The 24,367-nt window shown below is 42.9% G+C and overlaps 1 protein-coding gene across 4 annotated transcripts in view; it reads right to left on the bottom strand.

The window, feature by feature from the left end:
* Positions 1-24,367, bottom strand: part of GARRE1 (granule associated Rac and RHOG effector 1) — a 58,087-nt gene that overhangs the window by 22,672 nt on the left and 11,048 nt on the right. For 3 of the 4 annotated variants that reach the window (XM_030227517.2, XM_030227518.2, XM_009095960.4), the window contains exon 2: positions 6,425-7,734. In XM_030227517.2, coding sequence (XP_030083377.2) covers positions 6,425-6,913 — 489 coding nt within the window. In that variant the 5' untranslated portion in view covers positions 6,914-7,734. Of the gene's footprint in view, positions 1-4,081; positions 4,458-6,424; positions 7,735-24,367 lie in introns of those variants that run through there. The other variant, XM_018920766.3, reaches the window with a different exon arrangement.

Genomic DNA, 24,367 nt, shown 5'->3' with positions numbered 1-24,367 from the left:
ACATAGCCTTTAATATATGTATTTGACTTTGATTTATTTAAAAAGACTCCACTTGAATTCCATTTTAGGAATAATTCATAAAATACACAGATAATGTACAAAGCCATGGTGCCTTGGAGCCATTAAATCATCTGCCTTATTTTCAGCTACATTCTTCTGCAATAAAACTATTCAGACACAATGTATCTTCCTGGCAGGGCTCTCCAGTGCCACCAGCAGTTAGATGCATTTACTATCTACTTCAGAAGAACCAGGGGTGGCAATGCTCTTCCCACTGCATCCAGACTCCTTCTGACATTCCATTCTGGTTCAATCACTTCCCTTCTTTGTACAAGGCATAAAATTAAACATTTTTGGTACTTTGACTGACCTCTGAAAGTGGAGCTTGCTTATTAAAAACAACAGTCATCAAATGATAAAATGAAGAAAACTCCAACTTTCCTGTCTACAAGATTAGAAAGATTTATAAGAAAAGTGCAGGAAGAGGCAACTGGTGATCTGAATTATTTCTGTGTAGGAAGAATGCAGTTCTCAGGGGAAGATGAAACTAGCACTCATTAGGAATTTCAAGCTGATTAAATTTCAAAGAATATTTAAGGTACAAAGGTTGAAGCTTCCCCAGCCTGGGAATAATGCTCAAAATAAACAAATTATTTAGGTTTTAAGTGGCAGCACAAAACATTCCTACTTATAACTTACAATGTTAAACAGTGAGGATAACTAGTAACATCTGCTTTACTCAACTTTTATTTTGTTTGAAAAAAATCCATTTCAGCCTTCCTCCAAAATGGGTAAGGATCATTTAAACTGCTTCACTATCCAAGTGGTGGAGGAGTTTTGCATTGTGAAACATTCCCTTTGGATGGATGGTAGATGCCAAATTCATTTTAAAGCTTTAAAGAGCTCACTTGGTCAGATTTTCCACCAAAGAGCCCCAACTTTGCCTTATCCATGGGGAAGGAAGGTCACTGCCCTCCCAGCCCCACCAGGGCTGGGCACTGCCCCTGTGAGAGCAGCCAGGGCAGCTCTGCACAGCCCTGAACAGCCTCAGCACACGGATGCAGCTTTCCACTGCTCAGACACCACCAGCTCTTTCTGAAGTTTACCTGCCCTACTTTGCCATGCAAGAGCGAGTGAGTGTCCTCCTTCAGACAAACACACACCCTCCAAACTGTGCAGGAATCCAAGCTGAACTGGAATCACCTCAGGTGCCAACCACTGAGATCCTTGGCAGTGGTGATGTTTCCTTCATCTCTCAGATTCATTTCTACTGCATCAAGAGAACTTCACTTTCCAAACTTTGTCCCCAGAGCACAGCTCCAGCACCTTGACTTCCCTGACCTGTGCCAGGCAGGACAGCTTTTGTCAGCTTTTGTCTCAGCAGAGCCCCACCTGAAGGAATCTCTCTGCTCCTGCTCAGGCCCTTGGAAGCAATGGGAGTTTTGGTTCCCTACCAATGGCAGCACCAGGTGAGATGAGGGGTTAAGTTGCTCTGTCCCACTTTATCCCCCTAATGGGGGCACACAGTCAACTTTGGAATATTGCACTGGACAAAGTGGACACAGAATTGCCAGTTTTATTGCAAACAGGGGTGCCATACAAATTGCCTGGCAAGAAAATCCTGTACAACACATTCCTTAGAAGAAAACACTACCAGTGATGAAGCAGCAAACAGCAGGTGTCAGAACCCCACACCTGATACTGGCTTGCAGCTCTCCAAATGCCACTTTATGCAGGAAAACTTTCTTATTTTTTCCCCTTTTTTTGGCTATTTCCTTAAACAAGAATTCTCAAAAAGCCAAACACCACAACAGAATTATTCAGGGGTTTCCCTAAGTGTCCTTGGTGGCACAGCCTGGCTGCCACTGAACTGGTGTGCCCCATTATGAGCCAAGAACCTTCCTGTGCATTACCAGAAGTGGGCAGAATATTATTCATTACTACTACAGAATATTATTCATTTTTACAGAATGTGATTCAGCAGATCCAAAGAGTGATCTCATGAACAGAGCACCTCCAAGGGAAGGCTCAGTCCTGCCCATGGGCTGGAATCACCTGCAGGCTGAACTAGATTCCAGCAGAAGCTGCAAGACTTGGGAAACCCAACAGACTCATTTCTTCCAGCAGTGACCCTAAAAGCCACTCATGAGAATCTGATCTTGACAGCTACTGAAGTGGTCACCATCATTTAGCAGAAAAACAATTAACTGTGAAGCATTTTAAAAATAAAAAGCAGCAATTAAAATGTAAGACAAAATATTGTTTTGCTACCAACAGTTCCTCAACACAGAAGAGTCTGGAGCCAATCCCTGAAAATCCCAGGAAAGAATCATTTTAAAACATGGTTCAAATTGGCTTTACAATGTTTGCTAAGGAAAGCTTACATTTAGTATTTACTCAGCTATTTTTGCTCCACAAGATTCTTGTTCAAAAAATCTCAGGCTATTTTTTTACACATAAAAGCCAAAAATTATCTGCATTTAATATAAAACAGAGCCCAAGAATACACCTGGTGCCCATCCATGCTTCCCTTTCGTACAGGAAGGCAACATGGATATTCCTCTCATTACTACCACTTCTAAGACAATACACAAGCTCTGGGTAACTGAAAGTAATTCTTTCTATTTTGCAGTACTGAGGCTTCTGCAAAACTTCACAAGAGATGGAGAAATAGACTTACTTTTACCAGTTTTACTCCTCCCTATGGATTTGCTTTAATGTTTTTATTAACAGAAGTAGAGTTACTGCATTCCCCCAGCTGACAAACAGATATGGAAAATACCCTCTCATTTTTACCCTGATTTCCAAGCTGTTCCTCACCCATACAGGCACAGAATACCCGAGAATTCAAAGGTATTTGAAAGGGGAAGAGAAAAAGAAGAAAACAAAAATTAGCATTTGCATTTCTGAAATTAAGAAACCTTGGGAAACTCCATCTGCCACCACACTTTGATCAAGAGAAGTCCCCTTCTCACACAGCTGGCAGACAGTTCTGAACTAGCAAGCTTTGTTCTAAGCAACAATAAATAAATTAAAAAGCTCATTCTATGGTGATACAGTCCAGGGTGCACAGCAGTGTTCAGTCCAAATTCAAGTCAGTTTTGTTCACCAAAACTTCAGCTCTCCTGCTATTGCCCTCCCTGGGGGCAGAGCCCACTACAGGAGATAAAGACTTGTGGCACCTGAGAAAAGCCACAGCTCTCTGCTCCATTCCTAAAGCCAAACCTGAGCTGCTTGGACTTCTCATTCCACCCAAAAACTGCAGCTTGTGTGAAGGCAGGTTTAGGAAAACTGCATTTTCTTAGCTGGGCTCACACACACACAGACCCATTCTCATGTCCTTCTCATGAATTTGGGGTTCTGCCCCACTGCACCCCCCAGTTTCCCTCACCTCCCCTGTTTTTGTGCATCCCTCAAACAAGAGCTCCGGCAGAGCCTTTCCTTGGCTCCTGCTGAGGAGCTGCCCCTCGGGGCTTTCACCCCCTCCCAGCTCTCAGAGCTGTGAGCTCTTTCAGGCACCCACTAGAGAAGCTGGCAAAGCAACCTCAGACACACCTGTCCTCCCCTCCTGGTATTTTCCAGGGAACAATTCAACTGCCTCCCACTCTTCCCCCATCACTTCCCTGCTCAGTAAACTCTGATGAAGTCAGGCAGGCTCTTTATGTTTTTCTGCTTACATTGTGAGTTTTTTTAATCCTGCTGGCAGTTTTATGAAATGTTAACTTCTCCATCCACCAGGGGAAAAAAAAGCAAACCACTTTTAGAATTGGAATTTCAGCATCAATAGCTGAGTTTTCAAATCCCAGAAGAGCACAGTGGGAGAGGATCTCACCAGATCACCCTTCTGTCCCTGGCAAGGAGAAATTTCACCTAGGTCAGTTTTGCCAGAGGCAGGTTTAACCTGTTCTGTCAGCTCTGCTCCCTACCCTTTGTAGCAATCCACATCAGTGCTCCACTGGCATTACAAAGGATTTCCACAGCATCTAATGTGAATCTTTCCCTCTGAAATTTAAGTTCCTTGCTCCACCTTACATGGACATGAAGAACAGACACTGACATGTTCTGGCAACTTCTCACATACCTGAGCAATTTTGATTTTCCTTCTCAGCCTCCTCTTCTGCAGAGTCCATCTTTTCAATCTGTGCTCTAGGTGCTATCTCCTGGATATCTGACTACTCCTGCTCCACTCCTTTGGCTCCCTGTTTCTCCAGGTGCACCTGCACTGCTGTGTTCAAGGCCTTAATAACCAGTGAAGAGTTCAGTGCTCAGTTCATGGCTCTTGCAGGTTAGGGGTGTGTTAAACACGTGGTAAATGTCTCTTTGCACAACAGCAGCAGTGATTTATCATTTCCAACTGCACAACACTGGCTCTTCCCCAGCACCTGACTCCCACGAGCCCTAGGACTGCTTTCCAGAACTGCTGCCTAGTGGGCTCCACTCCTGAGGCTGAAATAGTCCATTTAAATATTGCAACATTCCTCTTTCCCCTCTGAATTCCATCCCAACTGCAAAACTCATTTGGCCAAGATTATTTTTAGTTCAGCAGGTCTCCCAGCATATTTGTATCCTGTGCTTTCAAGTCACCTACAAACAAACATGTTGCTGCACTGGCCTCTGCCAAGGTGCATTTCTACAGTGGGCACAACCACCCAACCCCTGTGCCTGCAGATTCCCTCATCCACAGCCCTGATTACCCACAGAACAGCCACGGGAGTCACTGTCAAACCCCTCCATCCTGCTGCTGCTAAAGCCAAAGCAAGCACAACCCTTCTCTCATTATACAGGAGTGCCCATAAATCTCACATATTGGCTTTTTTCAAAGCCACGTGCAAGATGCAGTTTTAGTTAATAAAAGACAGCAGAAAAGTGTGATGAGAAGTGCTGGGCAGCCCAAGAGGTGCAGCAGAAAGGCCCAGGAGCAGCTGCTCTGCTGCCACTCTCCACACCCTTGGTCCCACCAGGGAGCTGCTGGGCAGGGGAGGGGGCACTGCAGGTGCACACAGAGCCCAGAACAGGGCTGGGCCTGGCCAGGTAAAGCTGGGACCAAAGCAAGTTTCTCTGCCTTTAGGCTGGCAGGACGTGCACCCACCTGACACAAACACTGCTCTGTCCTCCTGCTGAGCAAACCCTCCCTGCACAGCACAGGGCAGAGCCAGCAGCACCTCTGCCTGCCCATGGGACAAAAGCAGCTCCAACACTTGGAAGGACAGCGTTTCCAAGCCCACAAAAATCCCTAGAAGACATCTAGTGCTTCATATGTTTTTGCTTTTTTAATTCAGAAAGCCTTTCAGCACATATATTTTAAGAGCGATAATTACATAAACTCACTCTTTTTTATATACATTGCTATAGCTTTAAAGAGTGATGTTATTTATTGGATTGTCTTTAAAAATATCAGCCTACAGAAGACACTTTTAGCAAATATACAGCCTATCTTCATTCTACACCAAGTATACAACACTGAGAACTGCAGTACACAACTGCAGGGAGAGCAGTGACTGACAAATTGCACCTTCCCTAAGGACTGCATCTGGAAGTGGTGCAGTTAGAGAAGGCAGATAATGCCTGACAGGCACAAACATTCACTCTTACAAAGCTACCTGAAACCTGAATCAAAACCAAGAGAACTTGAAGTAGGTTTTCCATTCAGGATATAGTTCTGAAGGAATAACTCTGCAGATTGCTGCAAAGTGAAGAAATACGTCAAAACAAAGGAGCTACTTAAAACTGCAGGGATTTATCTGTGACTATCCCTTGACACTGCCTGCTAGGTAACACATTTACTGGAGGAGAAATACCCAGACCTTCCCAGGCAGGCACAGCAGGAAGCTGGGGATCCTCTCTGAATCCTGACTTTTGGGTGCTCACTGCCAGCATGTGAACATGGTAGCAAAGTCATGACAGATTTTTACAGCACTCATCTCACAGTGTGTTATTTTCCTCTCACAACAGCTCAAAAAGACAAAAATGTTCTAAAGAGTGGTAAAATCACTCTTTAGTCAATGAATATGTAGTTTTACTGAAACACTGATGACAATATGCTACTCCCATGTGCTCAGGTTTCTCCTTGTATTATCCATTCTGAGGAAGTGTAGACTGATTCAGAATCTGATGGCATAACAGTTTGAGAAATGTTAGCTAACAAACTAGAAAATGGTTTAAAACTTTTGCCTAGCTGGGTCTTCTACAGAAATACCTACTAAATACCTAATTTAACATAGATGGAGGTCAGATCTCACAAATGACTTAGTACTTTCTCAGTATGTAAGAAATGAAGAGTTTCTTTTTCCACCAGCATTACCCACAAACACACAGCAAGGTAGAGAAAACTTTTGGTACAGAAGGGGTTTTGAAGAGAAATCCAGTTAAGAAGGCACGATGATACAAATTCAGGTGCAGAACAGTATCCTCCAAGGTAACCCACCTCAATGTCTTGGAGGCTGAACTCCTTTTGATCTTTGAAGTTCGCAGCTCCCGCGCTCAGCTCCATCAGCATTTTTGCTATTTCTGGTTTTATTGCTGCTGTGAGTCGACTGGCCGCTTCCATGACATGTTCCTGCACGTCTTTCAGTTGCATAGCTGCCTTGGAGTAGTGCGAGTTCCTGAACACGCTGCTGAAAAGGTCCGTGAGGAAAGTGCTCGTTCGGCAGAAGACGTTGAGCGCATCCAGGTACTTGGAGATTCCCTGCTGGATGTCGGCAATGGGAGTGGTGTGGGAGGCGGGGTGGGAGCAGCCGCCCGCAGCAGCCGGGGACACCAGGGGGGTGCTGGGGGACGCCAGCGGGGCGCTCAGGGTCCTGCCCAGCTCGGGCATTTGGTACTGCTGGTGTTGCTGCACCTTCTGCTTGGACCCGCCAAGCAAAAAGCGCCGCTTATAGTCCATTTTGCTTTCTTGTGCACTGCAGCAATACATAAGTGAGTGCTCGTCCAGAGAGTTCTCCAATTAACAATCACTTGTCAAGTTCCTTCCTCGGGTATCTATGTACAGTAACGGCGCAGGACTGTGTACAGAGGTTTCACAAAAGGCATTTCAGAAAGGCAAGCGTCTGTATAATCTGTATCAGCAGTGGCAACGGCGGCGGATCTGCTGACTCCGTGCTTTCAATGTTGGGTGCAGCCCTGCTGCAGTTATAAACTCTACCCAAAAAGCAAGCCCAAGTATCTCAGCAATGCTCTGTGCCCTCCGCAGGCAGAAGAGCCAGCTGGAGCACAGAAGTGATCTCCTACAAGTTATTCACGAGCGCAACGTCGTCCCTTGCCCTTGCATCTACAAAAGTTAATTTTGTCAATGCAAGTAACAGTTTGAGAAGCAATACCTTAATACAATTCTCCCATTAGTAGCATCAGGAAAAGTGGAGAAAACCACCGATCAACAGCGATTATAAAAGCAGTGCAGAGGCTCTTTCCTTGAAAAAGCAAATCCTTATGTCAGCAGATCAAATATCTTCAAATGTCTTGACAGATCCAGTCTGCCAACTCAGTTCACTTGTAGTGTCTCTTCTTAATATTGGAGGGGGGAAAAAAATCTGGACTGTTTACAGAAGACTTTGCAAGTATAAGCTATTAAAAACTAGAGTGTTTGTTATTGCAAGCCTTCTTCCCCTTTCCCTGTTTGTTGAGGTAGTTGTTTCCGTTGTAACTTTCAGAAGTGGTGCTTCCAGACTGCGTTTGCCCTCAATTGCAGACTCAGAACAAAAATGCACAAATGTATTTGTAAGGCCTCTAGGTCATTTCCTGTGAAGGGGAAAAAAAAAAAAGTTATACATCAGAGAACAATGAGAAGGTTTGAAAATTTAACTCCTGCAGTGTCCCAGTTCACATTTCTGGGCACACACTGTCAGCAACACCCAAGATCCAAAGGGAGAGAGCTGCACTGAGTTTGAAAGGCTGTGAGAAGCCAGGGTCATCCTGCTGCAAAACTCAACACTGGGATATTTTCTTGTTAATTCTTTCGTTGTAGGCTGTCAAACTTAAGAGTCTGCTTAATCCCCAGTGCAAGTCTTGCACAGTTAACACTGAAAGGTTATTACTGCAGAGCTCAAGGGGATTTAATCACATTTTCTAATATTATCCTTTAAAAATAATTTCAAAATTAAATCAATAAAACTTTTTTCCATGCACCATAATTTATTGCAGAACTTCCCATTTATTTTAATAGTTTACTAAGTCAACAGATACAGGTCCCTAGTTTTTTATTTAGTACAACAACAAACAAATCTGCCTAATCCTACCTGAGATTAGCTGAGAAATGCAACATTCATGTCCCATTCCATGTGATGGGCAGGCAGCATCTCTCATACACAAGGTGGTACACGAGGAACAACTGCCCAAGAATCTGACTGCTCTAAATAACACTCAGCACACATCAGAGTTGGGAGGAAATACATTTTGTACTGCCCTGCTCCTCTTGGCAAACCCTGGTGCAGCTGGAGAGCCAAGAGCTCCATGAGGGCATCTGCAGGAAGGTGAAGAGAGCCTGAGCAGTGGGACAGGGACGAGATGGAGCACGAGGTGTTCAACACCAGACACTCACACAGTGTCAGGAAACATCAGAAGGATACAACTCCTCCCATCAGACTGCCCAGTCCTAGCTCCAGCCACACTTCAGGCCACTCTCTCCCTCTCCTACACACACCCAACTTGATTCCATCAAACAAGGACATCCTTTTCCTTCCTGCTGCAACTGCAATGTCAAAGGCACTTGGAAGAATAACCCAGGAACCCTTTCATTTAACAACCAAATGTTCCTTCAGCTATTATATTTGAGCAATGAAATCTGTAGTAATATTGTCAGAATGGTTGGGGAAGAAAGATTTTATTTTCAGTCAAGATTTCTTATTTCCATCTGTCTGAACATACATAATACTAATTCATTCATTTCCATTTTTGCACATATGTAGGATATAAGCATCCCACAGATAAAGAAGAAGATAAAGAAGAAAACATCCAGAGCTGGGTAGTCTCACCCTCACTAAAACAGGACACAAGCTTTTCAGGAAATCATTGCTGCAGATGGTTCTGCTTCAGACATCTAGAGCAAATTTTCCTTCATATTGGCACTTTTTAAAACCCAAAACTCAAAGAAACTCCCATACGAATTTCAGCAACCTTGAAGTACTCCAAGCTGACTACTTACCTCCCTAACTACTTCTCCCACTATTCTCACTGAATGTGTCAAAATGCAAGACACTCATTAAAATCCTAATTTTCTAGGAAGTCTTGAGGTCACATGCACAGCTGAAAGCAATTTTCTCCTTGTTTTACAAGTTATGGTGCCTTACAGTGGAGAGCACAATTAAATTGATTGCACATAGATGTAGATGGAATAAGAGAGTTGGTTCATTTAAATGCAACATATAAGTAAATTAGTGATTGTTTTTCCTATGTAGACATGAAATTTCTCATTGCAGAGGAACTTAAGAAATGACCATGAAAGAAAAAAATGAAGAAGGAAGGGTTTTCAAGCTCTAGGGTACTGATTTAGAAGAGATTATCAGAGATGCACCTCAGCTCAGTGCTTGTGATTACACACAGAGCCATCAGGATCAAACACACTGAACTCATCTGGAATGCTCAGATATTCAGCCATTACATAAACCTGCTGCATCCTAAGAGAACATAAATGCAGTGAATAGGAAAATAATGGTGGCTCCATATTTTCTACAGCTATAAACAAAAATGACAAATCACTGTGTTTACTTCTAGACAATTTTGTAGTCAAACTTGCAGGTACTTACTCAATTCTTCAGCTTCAAAATTCCCTTGTAATAATCCTGCACAGAAGCTGAAAGGGGACAGCTTGTATATTCAGCTGATATTTACTCAGAGAGAGGAAAGCTGCACGCCCGAACACCAGACATGTGTCTGAATACTATGTCTGAAACTCTATAATGAGCTCTCTGACATGCTACATACAAAGTAAACATTCCTCCTTTTGCATCTTTTCCTGAAAAAGGGAAGCACAGAAGGTTCCCACGCTCTCCCTTCCCTTCCCCACTGCTTTTGGTGTGTGCACTGAATGTGAGGGCTCCACACTGACCTGCAGGCACTTCAGGCCAATCCACCTCTTGCCACCTTAGGGGGGAAAAGCAACCAAGGGTCTCCTTCTAGTGATACAGGAACAGCATGTTATCACCCAAAATATAACCTTAAACTTATCCTTCATTTTTGTGAAAAACAGAAATATTCACAGAAACCAAGTGAAAGAACTACCAAGAAAGTTACCATACCACATAAAAAGGCATTTTAGTCCTTCTTTTATGGCATCAAAACCAAAACAGTGCTGTTCAGGTACTATTAAAGACTGCCATAGAACTAATATCTAATATAAACCCAGCTGCACACTGAACTCTACCCTGCTTGGCAAAACACTACTGGAAAAGCCCAACCTGCTGTTTGCATTCTCACTTCAAGGAGTTAATGCCAAAGTTAAGGAACTGCTACCAGTTTGGACTGCTTGAACTTCCAGAGAATCAGCTGCACAAGCTCCTCTAAAAATGGCCCCATTTGCATAGAGGAAACAGAAATTGCAGGAAAATGAGTACAAATGCATATCTGTTCACTAATTTTTTTTAATGTGGTATCCAAATATTTTTGCTTAGGTACTTCCCAGAAAAATGCTTTTTCCTAAGCATTTTCCTAAGCACCAGTCACAAGAGAGGGAAGACTTCCAGACAAGTGGAATTTGGTACCCCCCAGTTTGTTTTGGACCAGCATGAGGAGTCCAATCCCCCATCTGTCCTGCTTGGGATTACTCTGCTAGAAGAGAAGACAACTTTTTCCTTGAATCAACACAAGAAACTGAGCAGAGGAACCTTTAAAAAAGGTTCTGACCTCAGCTTTAAAAACTGGCAAAAGTCTGCCTTCAGTTGATATTCTTTATGGATTCTGTTGTCCTTCCAGAGAATGTGCAATAAAACACTGAAGAGTAAGATAGCCCAAAACACCTGAGCCAGCTTTTTGACTGTAACTCTTCATGCTATTTCATGCTGGTTTTAGATGAGACACAGATTCCAAATTTCAGGATGAACTCAACATCGCACCCACCATTTATATAAAACAAACTAAATCCAATTAAAGTTCAAAAAAAGCTAACTCCAAAAGAGACAAGCCAGAGCAGCCAGATTGCTTACCCAGGAAAAGCCTGAACAAACAAACCCACGGTGAGGCCAAAAGGCCAGGAAGCTGCCAGAGCCAAGGGCCTCCTGTCAAAAACACACAGAAGTCTCTCTGACATTTAGAGATACAAATGTGGTGCAAATCCAAAAGTCACTCCACAGAAAGGGTGGCATCCCACCTTCACAGGTTCCTGCCTCTAACGGGCACATCCCATCCATCACCTGGCCAGGCCACCCCAGGTCCAGTGGGAATACCTTAAACCAAAGATATTCCAAATGGTCCTCAACACCTGCACAGCACACTGGGAGCAGGAGGGCAAGGGAAACCGGTAAGCACATCCTGGGACTGCTCAGTGTCCCTCTGTGCCCAGCACAGCTGGCTCAGGGCTGGAAGAGGGACCAGGCGACATCACTTTGTGTGGGGGCATCCAGCTGCAAAGAGCCTGCTGGGGAAAGCACAGCTGGGAAGGACATGGGGCACAGGGAGGCCCAGGGGGCCCAGGGGGGCAGCCAGGGCTCCAGAAGGCAGCACAGAGCTCTGGCTGTGCAGGCTTCACAGCAGCAGCGTGGTTTGAAAGCACAGGCATCACTGAGCCAGGAGAAGTGGGAGGGAGGCCCAGGTGGGCCCTGGCAGAGGGCAGCACCTGTGCCCAGGTGAGCCCCAGGCAGCCTGCATGCCCAGGGAACAGCAGGGCTGGGGAGGGGCACCTGGAACCTTCCTGCTCCTCCTGCTGCACGGGTCACTGGGCGCAGGCAACAACAAAAGGGGACTAGGACACATGGTGGAAACTACTCCAAGTGAACCTTTCAGGATGATAACCTTTCACAAATGATCAGGTTAAAAAACCAGTCAGGCATCCCCAACTACTTCTCAGGAGGTATTTTAAGACAGACATCACATTTTTAACTGGGAGTTGATTGATTTTACACTCTCTCAAACTGAAGATGGATTACATCTACAAAACATATCTATTCAAAAATACTAGAAATTGGAATTTGAAATTACTAGAAGTTGGAATTGGTCTGGAATTGAATCCCAGACCAGGGATTCAATATAAAACACAGTTCTAATTTCAGCAACAAGTCTCAACCTGATAAATTAAATTCTGACTTTGACTGCAACTTCTCCACTACTCTGATCAATACACCAAATCTATTATTATTAAAATTGCCACAGGAATGGCACCTGTTTAATACATTCAATCCAACCATGAAGGGCAAACACATTAAATGAAATGTATGTGGGCTTTTAAAATTTGTTTTCATTTTCAAACACTGTTGTGAACACAAAACTTTTCAGAATAATACAAGAGCTGAAACAAGAAGAGCCACCTTCAAGTAATGCTGGCTGGCAGAAAATATGCATCCACCTCTGACAGCAACCAAGTTATTCTGCACCTGGAATTTCTTACCAACACATCATAAATACTTAAAGCATGCAAATGCTTTTATAGGGGTTGACAAGTATTGATTATCTTCACCAGCAGGGCAAAGGAGGCTCAGGGCTTTTCCAGACTCACTCCCACAGCTGGCAGGATGCAGGCACAGGACAAGAGCCCCAGCAGCCCAGGAATGACAGCAGGGAGAGAGGACTCTCCTCACCCAACCCCAACTGCTTCTGGGCTGGAGCTACAGATCCAGGATGGAAAACCAGCACTGCCTTCCAAGGCTTCCTAATGGGGTGGGCTGCAGCCCCCAGGAGACCCAGGCACCTCCTGGATGGGCTTTTTAGTTTGTGGTTTTTTGTCACCCAAGTTGTAAAAATCTCCTATTAGAGGCGAATGGAGGAAAGTCAGAAATACACCATTATACCAAAGTCATTTTAGCTCTTGTTAGTTCATGAATTGCTCATTGGGATTCCTTTTTGGCTGCTTGCCCAGAACAGTTGGAGGAAAAAAAACAAACCAAAACAAAAAAGTAGTCAAGCGAATCTTTAGTGAATCCATGAAGCTCCTGTTAGACACATCCTTCTCCCAGGGTGTCCCATTCCCAGGGTGTCCCATTCCCATTCCCAGGGTGTCCCAGCTCACCTGAGCCCACCCTCCCAGCTCCCTGGGGGCAGAGGGGTGCCAGCAGCCACCCTGGCAGTGTCCCCGTGCCCTCCCTGCCCCAGGTGGGACCAGAGCTCCCAGGGAGCCCCACAGGGCCTGTGCAGTCAGCACAGTTCAACTAAAATCAAACTGAGCACCTCCAATTTCCAGACTGTTTTCATTAATTTGGAACTTGGCAGCGAAGCAATTACCAACCAAAGCACTGAGATCTGTTAAACCAACAACCTGCTTCTATTAGCTCAAAAGACCAATTTCACTGATGATATATCTACCTAGTATTTATAGACAGTCTCTGAACTAATTTATTATGCTTTTGTCTGGAGTTTTCTTCCCTTCAAAATGACACTCCTTAAAGCAATGACAGTAAATTATTTGTGCTTATTTCTGTCTTCTGTACTGAACAATCCTGTCAGGGTGCATTTCTGTTAGGTGCCCAAAACAACAAGCAAAGACAAAAAAATGTCTGTGCTCTGCCCAAAAAATCCAAATAACCAACAATTCTGTCATGAAAACCACTCAGAAATAGAGGGAACTGGAAAAGGCTGAAGAACATCAAATTTGGGGAGTTAGGTAAGTACTGAGGGTCCTGCCAGCTCAGCACTACACCACCTCACTTCCTTCAGACAAAAACCCTATAAACCTGTGTGACTACACTCCCCAAAAGACACACATGCAATGTAGGTGTCCCTCAGTCAGATTCAGACTTGCCAGCCCAGTGAACTGGATTTTTCCAAGGCAGAGTCCATCAGGAGACTTCCTGCACTTTGTTTGAAGTAAAACACCGAACACTTGAAATAGCACTAACTCCACTCTCAGCAGTAAGACATGACAGCAAAAGGAAAAGCTGGTGAAAGGAATGTGTTCAATCAGAGCTTCTTTCAGCCTTGTGTGCCTCAGTCAATGTCAAAAATAGATGCCTGTGTCAGATCAGGATCAGTGCTTCAACCCTCCCTTGGCAATAGGTGCTTATGTTACCTATTCTGAAAGCAGGACCAGCTCCCCTTTGAAAACAGAAAGAAAACAATGCCCATTCTTTTGGGAGACAGCCTAACAAAGCCCTTGCACACAGCAAGAGAAATTCCACACGTGACTGTCAGCCAGGGGAGACTCCAGGCTCCATCTCCCATCTCCCAAAAGGGTGCACTCACCACCACACTCCCCCAGCAGAGCTGGAAAATGTGCTAGGATGAGGGAAAACTTTGTGGGACCAGACTGAGAACCAGCATAAGCAGCACAAATTTCTGTAGAAAAGGCCTAGCTCTGCCTCCCAGAACAACTCACCTACAGGATTCTTGGTTTTCCAGGACTGCTCAGGAGGAGACACCTGTGCACATGGACAATAAACTTCCCTTCCAACCACAGGCAAAAACTGCAGGAAGGGTTTCAACCCAGGGACAGTCGGCTGACGATTTCTAGAAAATCCTGAGATTAAATTAACGTGTTCCTGTAAATGACCTTTTTAGGCCACAGATTCATTTCCTGCTGAAGGGAAGTCAGGAAGGAAAGGTTGAGCTAGAGAAATATTCAATTATAATTTGTGGACAGGAATATTACTTGGTCAGGCTTGTGCACATTGGTCCAGTTTTGGCCACCTGAGACAATTCCCAAGTCTGTCTTTGCACCCCCACCCAGCACATCACATCCACACTTGAAGTCCTTCTAAGCCAAAGCCACCCACAATTCTTCTTCACCCTGTCACTCCTGATTACTGCATTCAAAAATATAAATGTAAACACAGAGTCTAGGATGATGTTTTCTTTTTAAAACTTCACTGGAAAAACAAGCATTAAAAAAACCAAGTTTAATTGTTTCTCAGTTGTGTACTGAAAACTCCAAAAATCACCATTTTCCAAGTTCATGCAGAAAACCAGCTTTCACATGGGGGGTGAACACAATACAATAAAAAACAGTAAAAAAAAAAATGTCCAACACTAAACCAGCCTACATTTTCATCAGGTTACAGCAGACATCTTAAACCTCTGGGCTCCCTTCAGTAATGAACTTGGACACATGTTTAGTTCCAGGTCCAGCTAGTGGTGTCTCCCACACAGTCAGGAAAGAGTTAAACTCCCTGTTACACCATCCACTGCAGCCTTCCAGCACAAGCAAATGTCCTATTTAATTTTCAGTAACTGGGAAGAGATGTTTTCAATACACATTTTAAGACCCATGCTAGAAATTTCTACTCAAATTTGTTGAAGAGGTTTAGGAGATCACTTTGAAGAGCTTAGTTACTGCTGAGTCAGTGCAGACCAAGAAACCAGGCAGAAGGCTCCAGGCAGAGCTTCATTCTCATCAGCTTAAAAGGATTTGTCCATGGACTCAAACCCTGCAGAAAAAGCTTCTACACCCAGAAAAATGGGAAAAATTCCCACTCTTTGACCAAGCACACAGAGAAATATATGGAAGACAATCTTCAACACATCTTCCTTCAACAGTTAGGTTCTTCTGAGGAAGCTTGCATTGTCCTGAATAAATCACACCTTAAACAAGACTTGAAAAGACAAGTGAGAATAAGGACCCAGGTCAATACTACACTACCCAGCCATGACATACTGCATGCTCTAACACATTATATATATATATATATATATATATATAAATTATATATATATATATATATATATATTAAAATATATATATAAAATGTGTTGAGGTGGATCCATTCTGGAGTCTGAATCAGCCACTTTTACTTTGTCACTCTCTCCAGCCCCAGAGGCACTGAAGGCAGTGAACAGTCCCAGCGACAGAAGTGCCACAAGGACACACTGTTTACAACTCCTCTGCAAACAGAAACATTTCCTCATCCCAGCTCAGCTGTTCCCTCTCAGACTTGCAGCCCTTCTGCTGCTCCTGCAAACACAGATCCCACATTTCAGAAATGCCCCAGGACTTGCACTTCCCAGCACACACACATCTGAATTTTCCCCCTGAAATAAACATCCCTAAGCCAAACTGTTTAAAGAGTTTGTGATGCTACACAACTTTAAAAAAGCCAAACTCAGATAAAAGTTGGTATTTTTTTTAGATAGAAGTAGTATTTCAAGGCAGAGAAAATTACAGATCATCCACACATTTAAAGCCCTTCTATGAAGAAAGAAGTTCTGAGTACTAGAAACATGAGACAGATTATGCACAGCAGATCCTGTAAAGCCTGTATGTGATTTTTTTTTTGCCTGTTTGCAGCAAGGATGATGAAAGCTTTCAAAACATTTGGAGTAACTCAACACCAACAATCTTTCCTTACCCAAATTACTATGCTGCTCCTGAATTCTCAACACTTGCCACAGAATTCATCTACAACATTCTCGATACCAGACTGCATCAAAGCAATGAAAAAACCCTACAAATGCACTTTCTTAGCTAGATTAAATGCACTGATCCTAACCCCCTTGTATAAATGAAGTGGCATACCAGCATGTACTATCTAGCTTGAGGAAACCATCCTCTTTTTCATTTAATAACTATTACTATAAACACTCCTTTGTGACTGAAATTAAAACCTAATCCAATATTTACCAACATTTATTCCCTTCAGTACAGACTAGGAGCTTTATCTTAATGCTCTCCCAACTCATTCATTAAAAGACTCCTACTTGGGAAGTATTAAGTATTCTGAAATGATATTAATTTCATTTCCAAAAATAAGGAACAGGAGTCCATACCAGAAAAACTGACCCCAGCACATCCCCTCAGTGCCACGGGACAGTTGCAGCCACAGGGTTTTGCTGTCTGTGCACACAGAGATTCTGTCTCCAGAGCACAGCTCCTGTCTCAGGAACAGCCTTTCCAAATGCTTCATGGGCTCACTGCATTTGAGCAACAGTAAATTCATCACTGAACAGCTGGAGTTTTGCCCAGGAAAACAAACTATATTCCACACTGAAGAGAGAGACATGATGATTACGCCTTTCATATCCCTCTCATGCTGAAAATTATGGAATTACCAGAAAACTGTAATCATGAAAATGTTAAACTAAGGAGAATGTATTTTTACAGCAAATGAACATAATTATGTTTACCATATTTGGGCCCAAAGCTGGCTGGCAATTCAGTCTGTATATAGACAGCAGTATCTGATTCACTGTCACAGGATATGAATAAACCAGAGCAATCCAGTGTGAATTACAGTCTCCCTCCCCATAACAAAACCAAACATTAGTGTGTACACAATACTATAAAAGCATAATACTACTGTAAATAGCAGTTCCATAAATAGTAGTAGCTGAGTAGTTTTCACTTTAATTCTAGAAATCATTCTTGAACTGGACTTCTGTAACAGGAGACTTTTGGTACTGTCAAAATGCTTTATTTCTAACAAATCTAGGGTTTGTAATATATTATCACATGCTGAACTAATCTCTGTAGCTGATGAAGGAACAGTGGTGACAAAGTAATTTGAGATCGTAAAGATTAGCAAAGTAGGAGCAGTAGCATGCACACTTCATAACCTTTCCTCATTTTTTCTGATCAAAAAAGCTGCTTGTGTGTTCTGGGCACAGAATTCACCTCCTCATTAAGGCCAGAATTTTTAAAGCTTAATTAAATATAGATGGAATTTTTAAAATAGCCCTAACTCATCCTGCATAGCTGGGGCCAAAATAGGATTAGTTATAAGATCAAATATAGCACCCTCCCAGTTTATAAATCTCTACAAATTCATAGGAAAAGACAGAGCCCAAACTTGCCACCTGCAACATTTCCCCCTTTGAGACCACCCAGAGCTAAGTGCTTATCTCACTGTTTTGCCTGCTTTACACAGCACACAACTGAGAAAATCCTTCCCCTGAGAGCTACTCAGCCTCCTGCAAGTGCTGTTAGCAGCTGGTTCAGGCACAAGCCCTGGGCACAGAGGGATCCTGTGCCCTGCCCCAGCCAAGGCCACAGCAGCAGCAGCTCCCAACTCTGAAATCCAGATTCCAGGGCCCTCCATTAGCTGCTCCAGTAATCCCACCTGCTATTTCAGTCCACACAATCATTTGTTGCCTTTCATCCACACAACGTAAATGCCAAAATAAGCCACAGGTCAACATCCAAAAGCTGCAAGCTGAGGAACTCTGCAGCAGCCCTGGGTCTCCTCCATCCACTCCTTACAGAGAAAGCTGCAAGAAATTTCTCTCTTCAAAAGCAATTGTTACCTGGGGTTTACATTTTATATGCTTTTCCTATGAAGACTAGCTTGAATAAAGTTATTTTCCTCTTATTAAGAAAAGCAAGCATTTTAATATTTTAACAATTGTTTTGCTGCTTCCTTCAAAACAGAGTTAACATTCTTAAAAACAAAGTTAAGTTCTTACAATACAAATAAATTTACACGTTTGGAAAATAAATCTGGTGTAGATGCTACCAAGGAGTATAAATAACTTCCCCCAAGAGCTGTTTGCTAACGAATGCATACACAGAATTCTGCTGGCACTCCCCTCCCTCCCAGCCCTGAGCTCTGCAGTAACTATACAGCAGGGAAAGGCACACAGCAGTCCCACTGATGTGCACAGAAATACTGATGGAATGGGATTTCTACCCTTAAAAAAACCTGCCTCGTTCTTAGGTTGAAAGTTATTCACCAAAGAACTCTCAAATATTTCCCAATAAAGTCATCAGCAGTTCAATAATTATCAATCCTAATCTACAACATATAAAACACAGTCACACCACTTTACCATGTCCTGAATTTAAAAGTACTGAGAGTTTTATATAAACAACTAAGCCCTCAATCATGGGCATGATTTGTCACCAGGTTATGTGCCAAATATTTCTGCACTGGGTTGTGCAAGAACTCTTTTGTGCAGCAGAGGATACAATGGGATATTTATGCTGGTATAATGCATTTTGAAAGAAAAACAAATGGAACGTTTTAATCCATAAAACAAATTAACACAATGGGATTGATCTATGCAGTAGAAATACAACCTCCAGAGGCAAACCTGGAGACTTAAACTTTGATTATTTGTTAAATCTTTCTGAAACCTCAGGTGTGCTCCCCCTGAAGCACCAGGTTCCAACAGTGGCACACACCCAAGTGGAAGATCCCAAGCCCACACCCAACCAAATACATGCTAGGGCACCTCTCCATCCTCCTTAAAGAGCTGGATTTTGTCCACAAACTAAGACAGGACAGAAACACTTAAAAAATTAAGTGGCATCTTCTGATGTGTCAATTATACTTAAAATTTATTAGCAACATGGAAGACTAAGCTTCAATTAAATGACATTTCGGTGACTCAAGCCAAGCTGACTCTCCTTCCCAGCAGCTTGTATTGACAAAGGGCTTTTCTGCTGCCCTAACAGTGACACAGGAAAGTTCTGCCAGCCACGAGACATTGCAAAGATGCCAAATACATTTAAGTGTCTCAATGTCTCAATACCAGCTGATGCATCTACCATGGATTTGGCCAGGCACCTTCCAGAGACATTTCCCCAGTATCAGGTTTAGAGAAAGTGACCTTTTCAGCACCAGGGCGGTCTGTGCTGCTGCCAGGATCCCCCCTCTGGTACCAAGCACTGCCCATGACTAATCTGGCACCAGCAAGGAGAAAGCTACAATGCACAAGGCTCAGCATCAGGCAACTCCTATTGTGTGTATTACTACAAACTCCCCCAGGCACCATTTTTAGCCACTGCTGGATTTCCTCCCTTCTCCCATCCCCCAGCCAGGCTCCAAACCTTGAAGTAACCTTGTTCTGTTCCCCCCCCAGAGACAGCTCCATGCCTGAAACATAACCTCTAATCTTATTTTCTATTTCTAGCATACAATTCACGACCCTTATCCCAATTTTTTAAATTAAATATCCTCCACATCGCACACTCTGCTTCCGACAGTCAGGACAGAGCATGGAGTATGTCAGAATTTATAGCCATATGTTTCTTGTTGAAGACAATTTAACATTGCTTTTAAGAGCATTAGAAACAATGTATTTATACAATATAGGTTTAAAGCTTTCTCTGGTAAAGATATTAAACACTGCTGTCAGTACTCCACTGCAAAGAAACAGCTTAATTTGTTGGAAGGTTTATCTAAAGACCTTAAAATACAACAGATCTGCACTTCAGGGCAGTTTGTAATGCAGAGCATTAACTTCCAGCAATTATTCATACTTGAGAGACTATCTACGGACATTAGGTTAAAGTCTAACAAATTACAGGGGTTTGTTACAAAATCTCATCTGACAGCATCTATTTATGAGAACTTTGCTTAAACTTGTTTGGGTTTTTGCAATGACAAAATGTGTTGTTTGTTTGCCATTGATTCTGTAGCTTTTGTTAAACAAAGCCAATTAAAAGTGCCCTACTGGACCAGACACCCATCCAGGCCACAATGGCAGTGCTCAAGATCTCCACTTTTAATTAATGACCACTATCCATAACCCTCTTTCCTATTTTTACCAATTCTACTCAATCTCTACAGTTGCTTAGGCAAATGTTTTTCCATGAACAAATTCTCCCACAAAAGCACTTTGATACAGAACAGCTCCCAGAGGAATGAAAAAAGGTTCCTGTGTCTCTGAAGTGCTGAAAAACAAGAAGTTTCCAGGACACATCCCAGGCCTGGAGGTTGCAGCCTGACATGGCCAGGAGCTGCCAAGAGGTACAAGCAGGGCTGGGTTTGCACTCTGCCTACCCCAAAATGAGGATTCCAGCCCCAGGAAGCACCCCAGGAGTGAGGGGAGCTGGCTGGGCAGTGCCCACCCCACCTGCTCCCTGCCCCTTAGGGACCACCCTCACTGACACTGGGGGAAAAGGGAACTCCCATGGACCCACACCCCAAAACACTTATAACACACCAAGATAGCAGCAGGTTTTTCACAACAAGGCCAGCTATACTGATATGCCTTGATTAATCAGAGAATTAGCCAGCCTAGGATGCTAACAGCAAAGAAATTGCCACCAGCACTTCTCAAAATTACTTTCCAAATTGTATTTCAGACATGAATAGTTACAGGACAGCTAGACCACAGAAGCAAAATTAAGGAAGAGGAATGATCCTTGAACCATGACATCAGGTGCTATGGCACAATATGTTAATTTTTTTACATATATACCTTATCAATGTGCTTGACAATCAGTATGGGTTGTTTCACACCATTTTGCACAGGCAGTTCTAGTAAATACCATCAGTTTGTTCTACTCCTCTCTCCCACTCCTTCAGCTTCCATCCTATTCTCAGCAGGGCATCATTTGAATTTCTTACCAGCTCCACACAAATCCAACAGTGTAAGTGGGAGGACTGCCTCCAGCAATTAAGAATAGAAGTAGATAAGAGAACACATACCAGACTAGAGAAAATCAAGTGTGAGAACTTCTTAAGGTAGCAGAGCTGGATCTTGGAATGGACTGAAAAACAACAGAGAAACTGTGCAGTCAAGAGTCACCTCATTAACATATTTATCCACCACTGGGTACCATGAAACAAAAGTTATCAATGACAGGAGCAGCCCATGAGATTCATTCCTAGGTGACTCCTGGAGGATAATACTACTTTCTTTCTTTAAAAAAAATAGATAAAATTACACTGTCAACATCAAGAAATACAAGGCAGGACTGCCTCATCCCTCAGCAAAAACATGATGTTATAAACCCATATTCTGAATGGTAACTTCATTGAGTCTAAAGGGTCAACATTTGAAAACTTCTTTACCACACCTCAAAATGAGGACTCAAAGCATCTTAAAAAACCTCACTGACATTCTCATGTCAATGAATGACAGCCACAAAAATTTATCATGCTACTAGGAAAATATGTGAAAATATGTTTTCAAAAGGATACTGTTAGTCAAATGGAAAAAGAGTATCACAACAGCACTGTCCAGCTACTTCAAAATACTGAATTAATTAAGCATTTTATGGACACCAGAGTTATAAAATGCATCATTTAAAGAACTAATATAATATTGCTTGTCAATATAAATATAAGTTAATTTTCCCACAGTCTCTGCCTTTACTATGAAAGGTACTGAAGCAAATCAAAGTCTTCATCAATGACAGCAGTAAAGTCTTTAATTTTTCAGCCCTGTTTCCACTCCCATCTTTCACAAACTTGTGGGAACACAGCATAGGTGGTTTTAGTTATGCTAAGAATATTCCTCATTAGTCATAAAGGATGAAACCCAAGTTGTACCAGAGCGAATCCATACGTGACACCATTTTAAAATCATTACTTCATAGGGAAAGGGCTCCTGGAGCACAGTCCCTGATGCAGGCTGGAGCTGCATGCTGATCTGCGCCTTCATTTCCAATAAAGCATGCAATGCACATTCAACTAAGTCAAAACAACCTTTCCAACACACAATCCTTTAGAGGAAACATTCAAATACTAATGAGCACATGAAAAGCTTTGAAGCTCACTGAAAATTTGGCAATTTTTTTTTTAATTTCTGAAAGAAAACCTGAGAACTATTTTTTGAAAAACCAGCCTTTGCCTTGGAGCACTGGAGCAGTGTGAGGCAGCAGTGGCTGGCAGCAGTGCTGCTATCACTGCTGTCCATGCTGGAGCAGGGTGAAAGGGACACTGAGCACCTAGTGCCTGATGGCTTTCTTTGATTCTCAACAACTAATGCTTAAAAATTAATTTAACAACTCCATTTAAACTAGCAAGTATGATCTACAAGGACACCAACATGATCTAGTAAACACTGAATTAGCCACTGTGCCTTGTGACTCTGCCACCTGCCACAAACTCCTGGCACACCTGGCTGAGCTCACAGCTTCCCTGCCAGGGAGCCTGCTGGGAAGACACTGCAGATCCACCCCCTCAAGAACCACAGCAGGAATCTTCTAGCTGAACACAGATCTCAACTGAGACCTTCCCACACACTCACTGCTTCCAAATCCCTCCAGCCCCAGTGGAACCACCACACAGCACTTATGGCTCAGGCAGGCTCACTTTGGACAGAAGTCAATGCCCACGCTCTTCATAATCAATATTATGGAAACAACAACTTCCACAATGGCTCTGGAGAAGGTAAGTGAAATTATCATTCAGGAAAAAAATTTCTCCTTGCATCTGCTTTAAGATAAGGAGCAAAGTCACAGAGCCCAGGGAACAATGAAGAGGTTGGGAAGAGCCCTGCTGCTGGACCTCGACATCTAAGGCTCCAACTTCCACTGCAGTTCTTTATTACATTCTCTGTTTAATGACAATGCCCCTTCTTCCACATTTTTCCCCATTAGGCAGGCTCTGATAAACACCTGAACCTGTGTGTCCTGTGCCCCTGAGCTACTGATGGCAGCAGAAAGTGCCAATGGCTGCAGCACAACCAAACAAAGCAGCAAATGCTTCTGCAGGAGGATTTCCATCCACTCCTGTGCCCCACAGAGCTAGATGGGAAAAAAGAGGGAGCTGTGCTCCTACTGCACCAAGACTCCTTCCTTCTACAGCTCTGTAAGGATTCTGCTCTGCTTTCAGAACTATTCTGTTAGGCAATTACAATATCTATATTTTATGTAAGTCCACCATTTGTATCTGTAAAAACCTCTCAGGGAACACCAGAATGCATAAACACAGGGATGCCACATTTATTTTCTGCATTTCTATTTACAACATGAAGTTTGGAGTTTCCTGCAAATTTTGAACACTAAAAACATATCCTGCTTTTTTACTTCCAATTCATCAACACCGGTCCATTGTCAATTTCTTTTCCCTACTTTCAGATTAACTCCAGCCACAGCATTAGACAAGCATCCTTACTACACAATGAGGTATTTATAGATTAGGTTTTATCCACAGCAATACAAACTATGGATTTCCTGCATGTACCTAACAATGCCTGCTACGTGCACACTGCACAATGCATGCTCTGCCCACTGAGGGAGTTGAATTTCAATGAGACATTTGCTCAAAATTTCAAGTCTAGAAATAAATCAAATAATTACCTTCCTTCAAAGCATCCAGTAACATTCTGCAGCTGGAGCAGGCTATACCACTATGTGCATTTATTTTATTAGGAACAATGTGTTCTAAAGACAGAACTGGGACTAACCACAATCAGAGTATTATTGCACACACCAAGGGGTTTTATCCTCTGCTACCACTTGTGCATTTCCATGAAGCAAGGAGAGTTTGGGCAGTGCTTTAGCTGCCCCAGGGACACTAACTCGCACCAAACTGAGTAACAATAACAGGAAATCTTTTGCATTTTCAGCACGGCAGATTCCTCTCCCCATCTTTCAGCTAACATTCCAATCCTCACTATGTAACACATA

This window comes from Serinus canaria, chromosome 11 (assembly GCF_022539315.1).
Source record: "Serinus canaria isolate serCan28SL12 chromosome 11, serCan2020, whole genome shotgun sequence".
NCBI classification, from domain to species: Eukaryota; Metazoa; Chordata; class Aves; order Passeriformes; family Fringillidae; genus Serinus; species Serinus canaria.
Note: the sequence above shows the minus strand (reverse complement) of the source record. Positions and strands in the feature narration are given on the sequence as shown.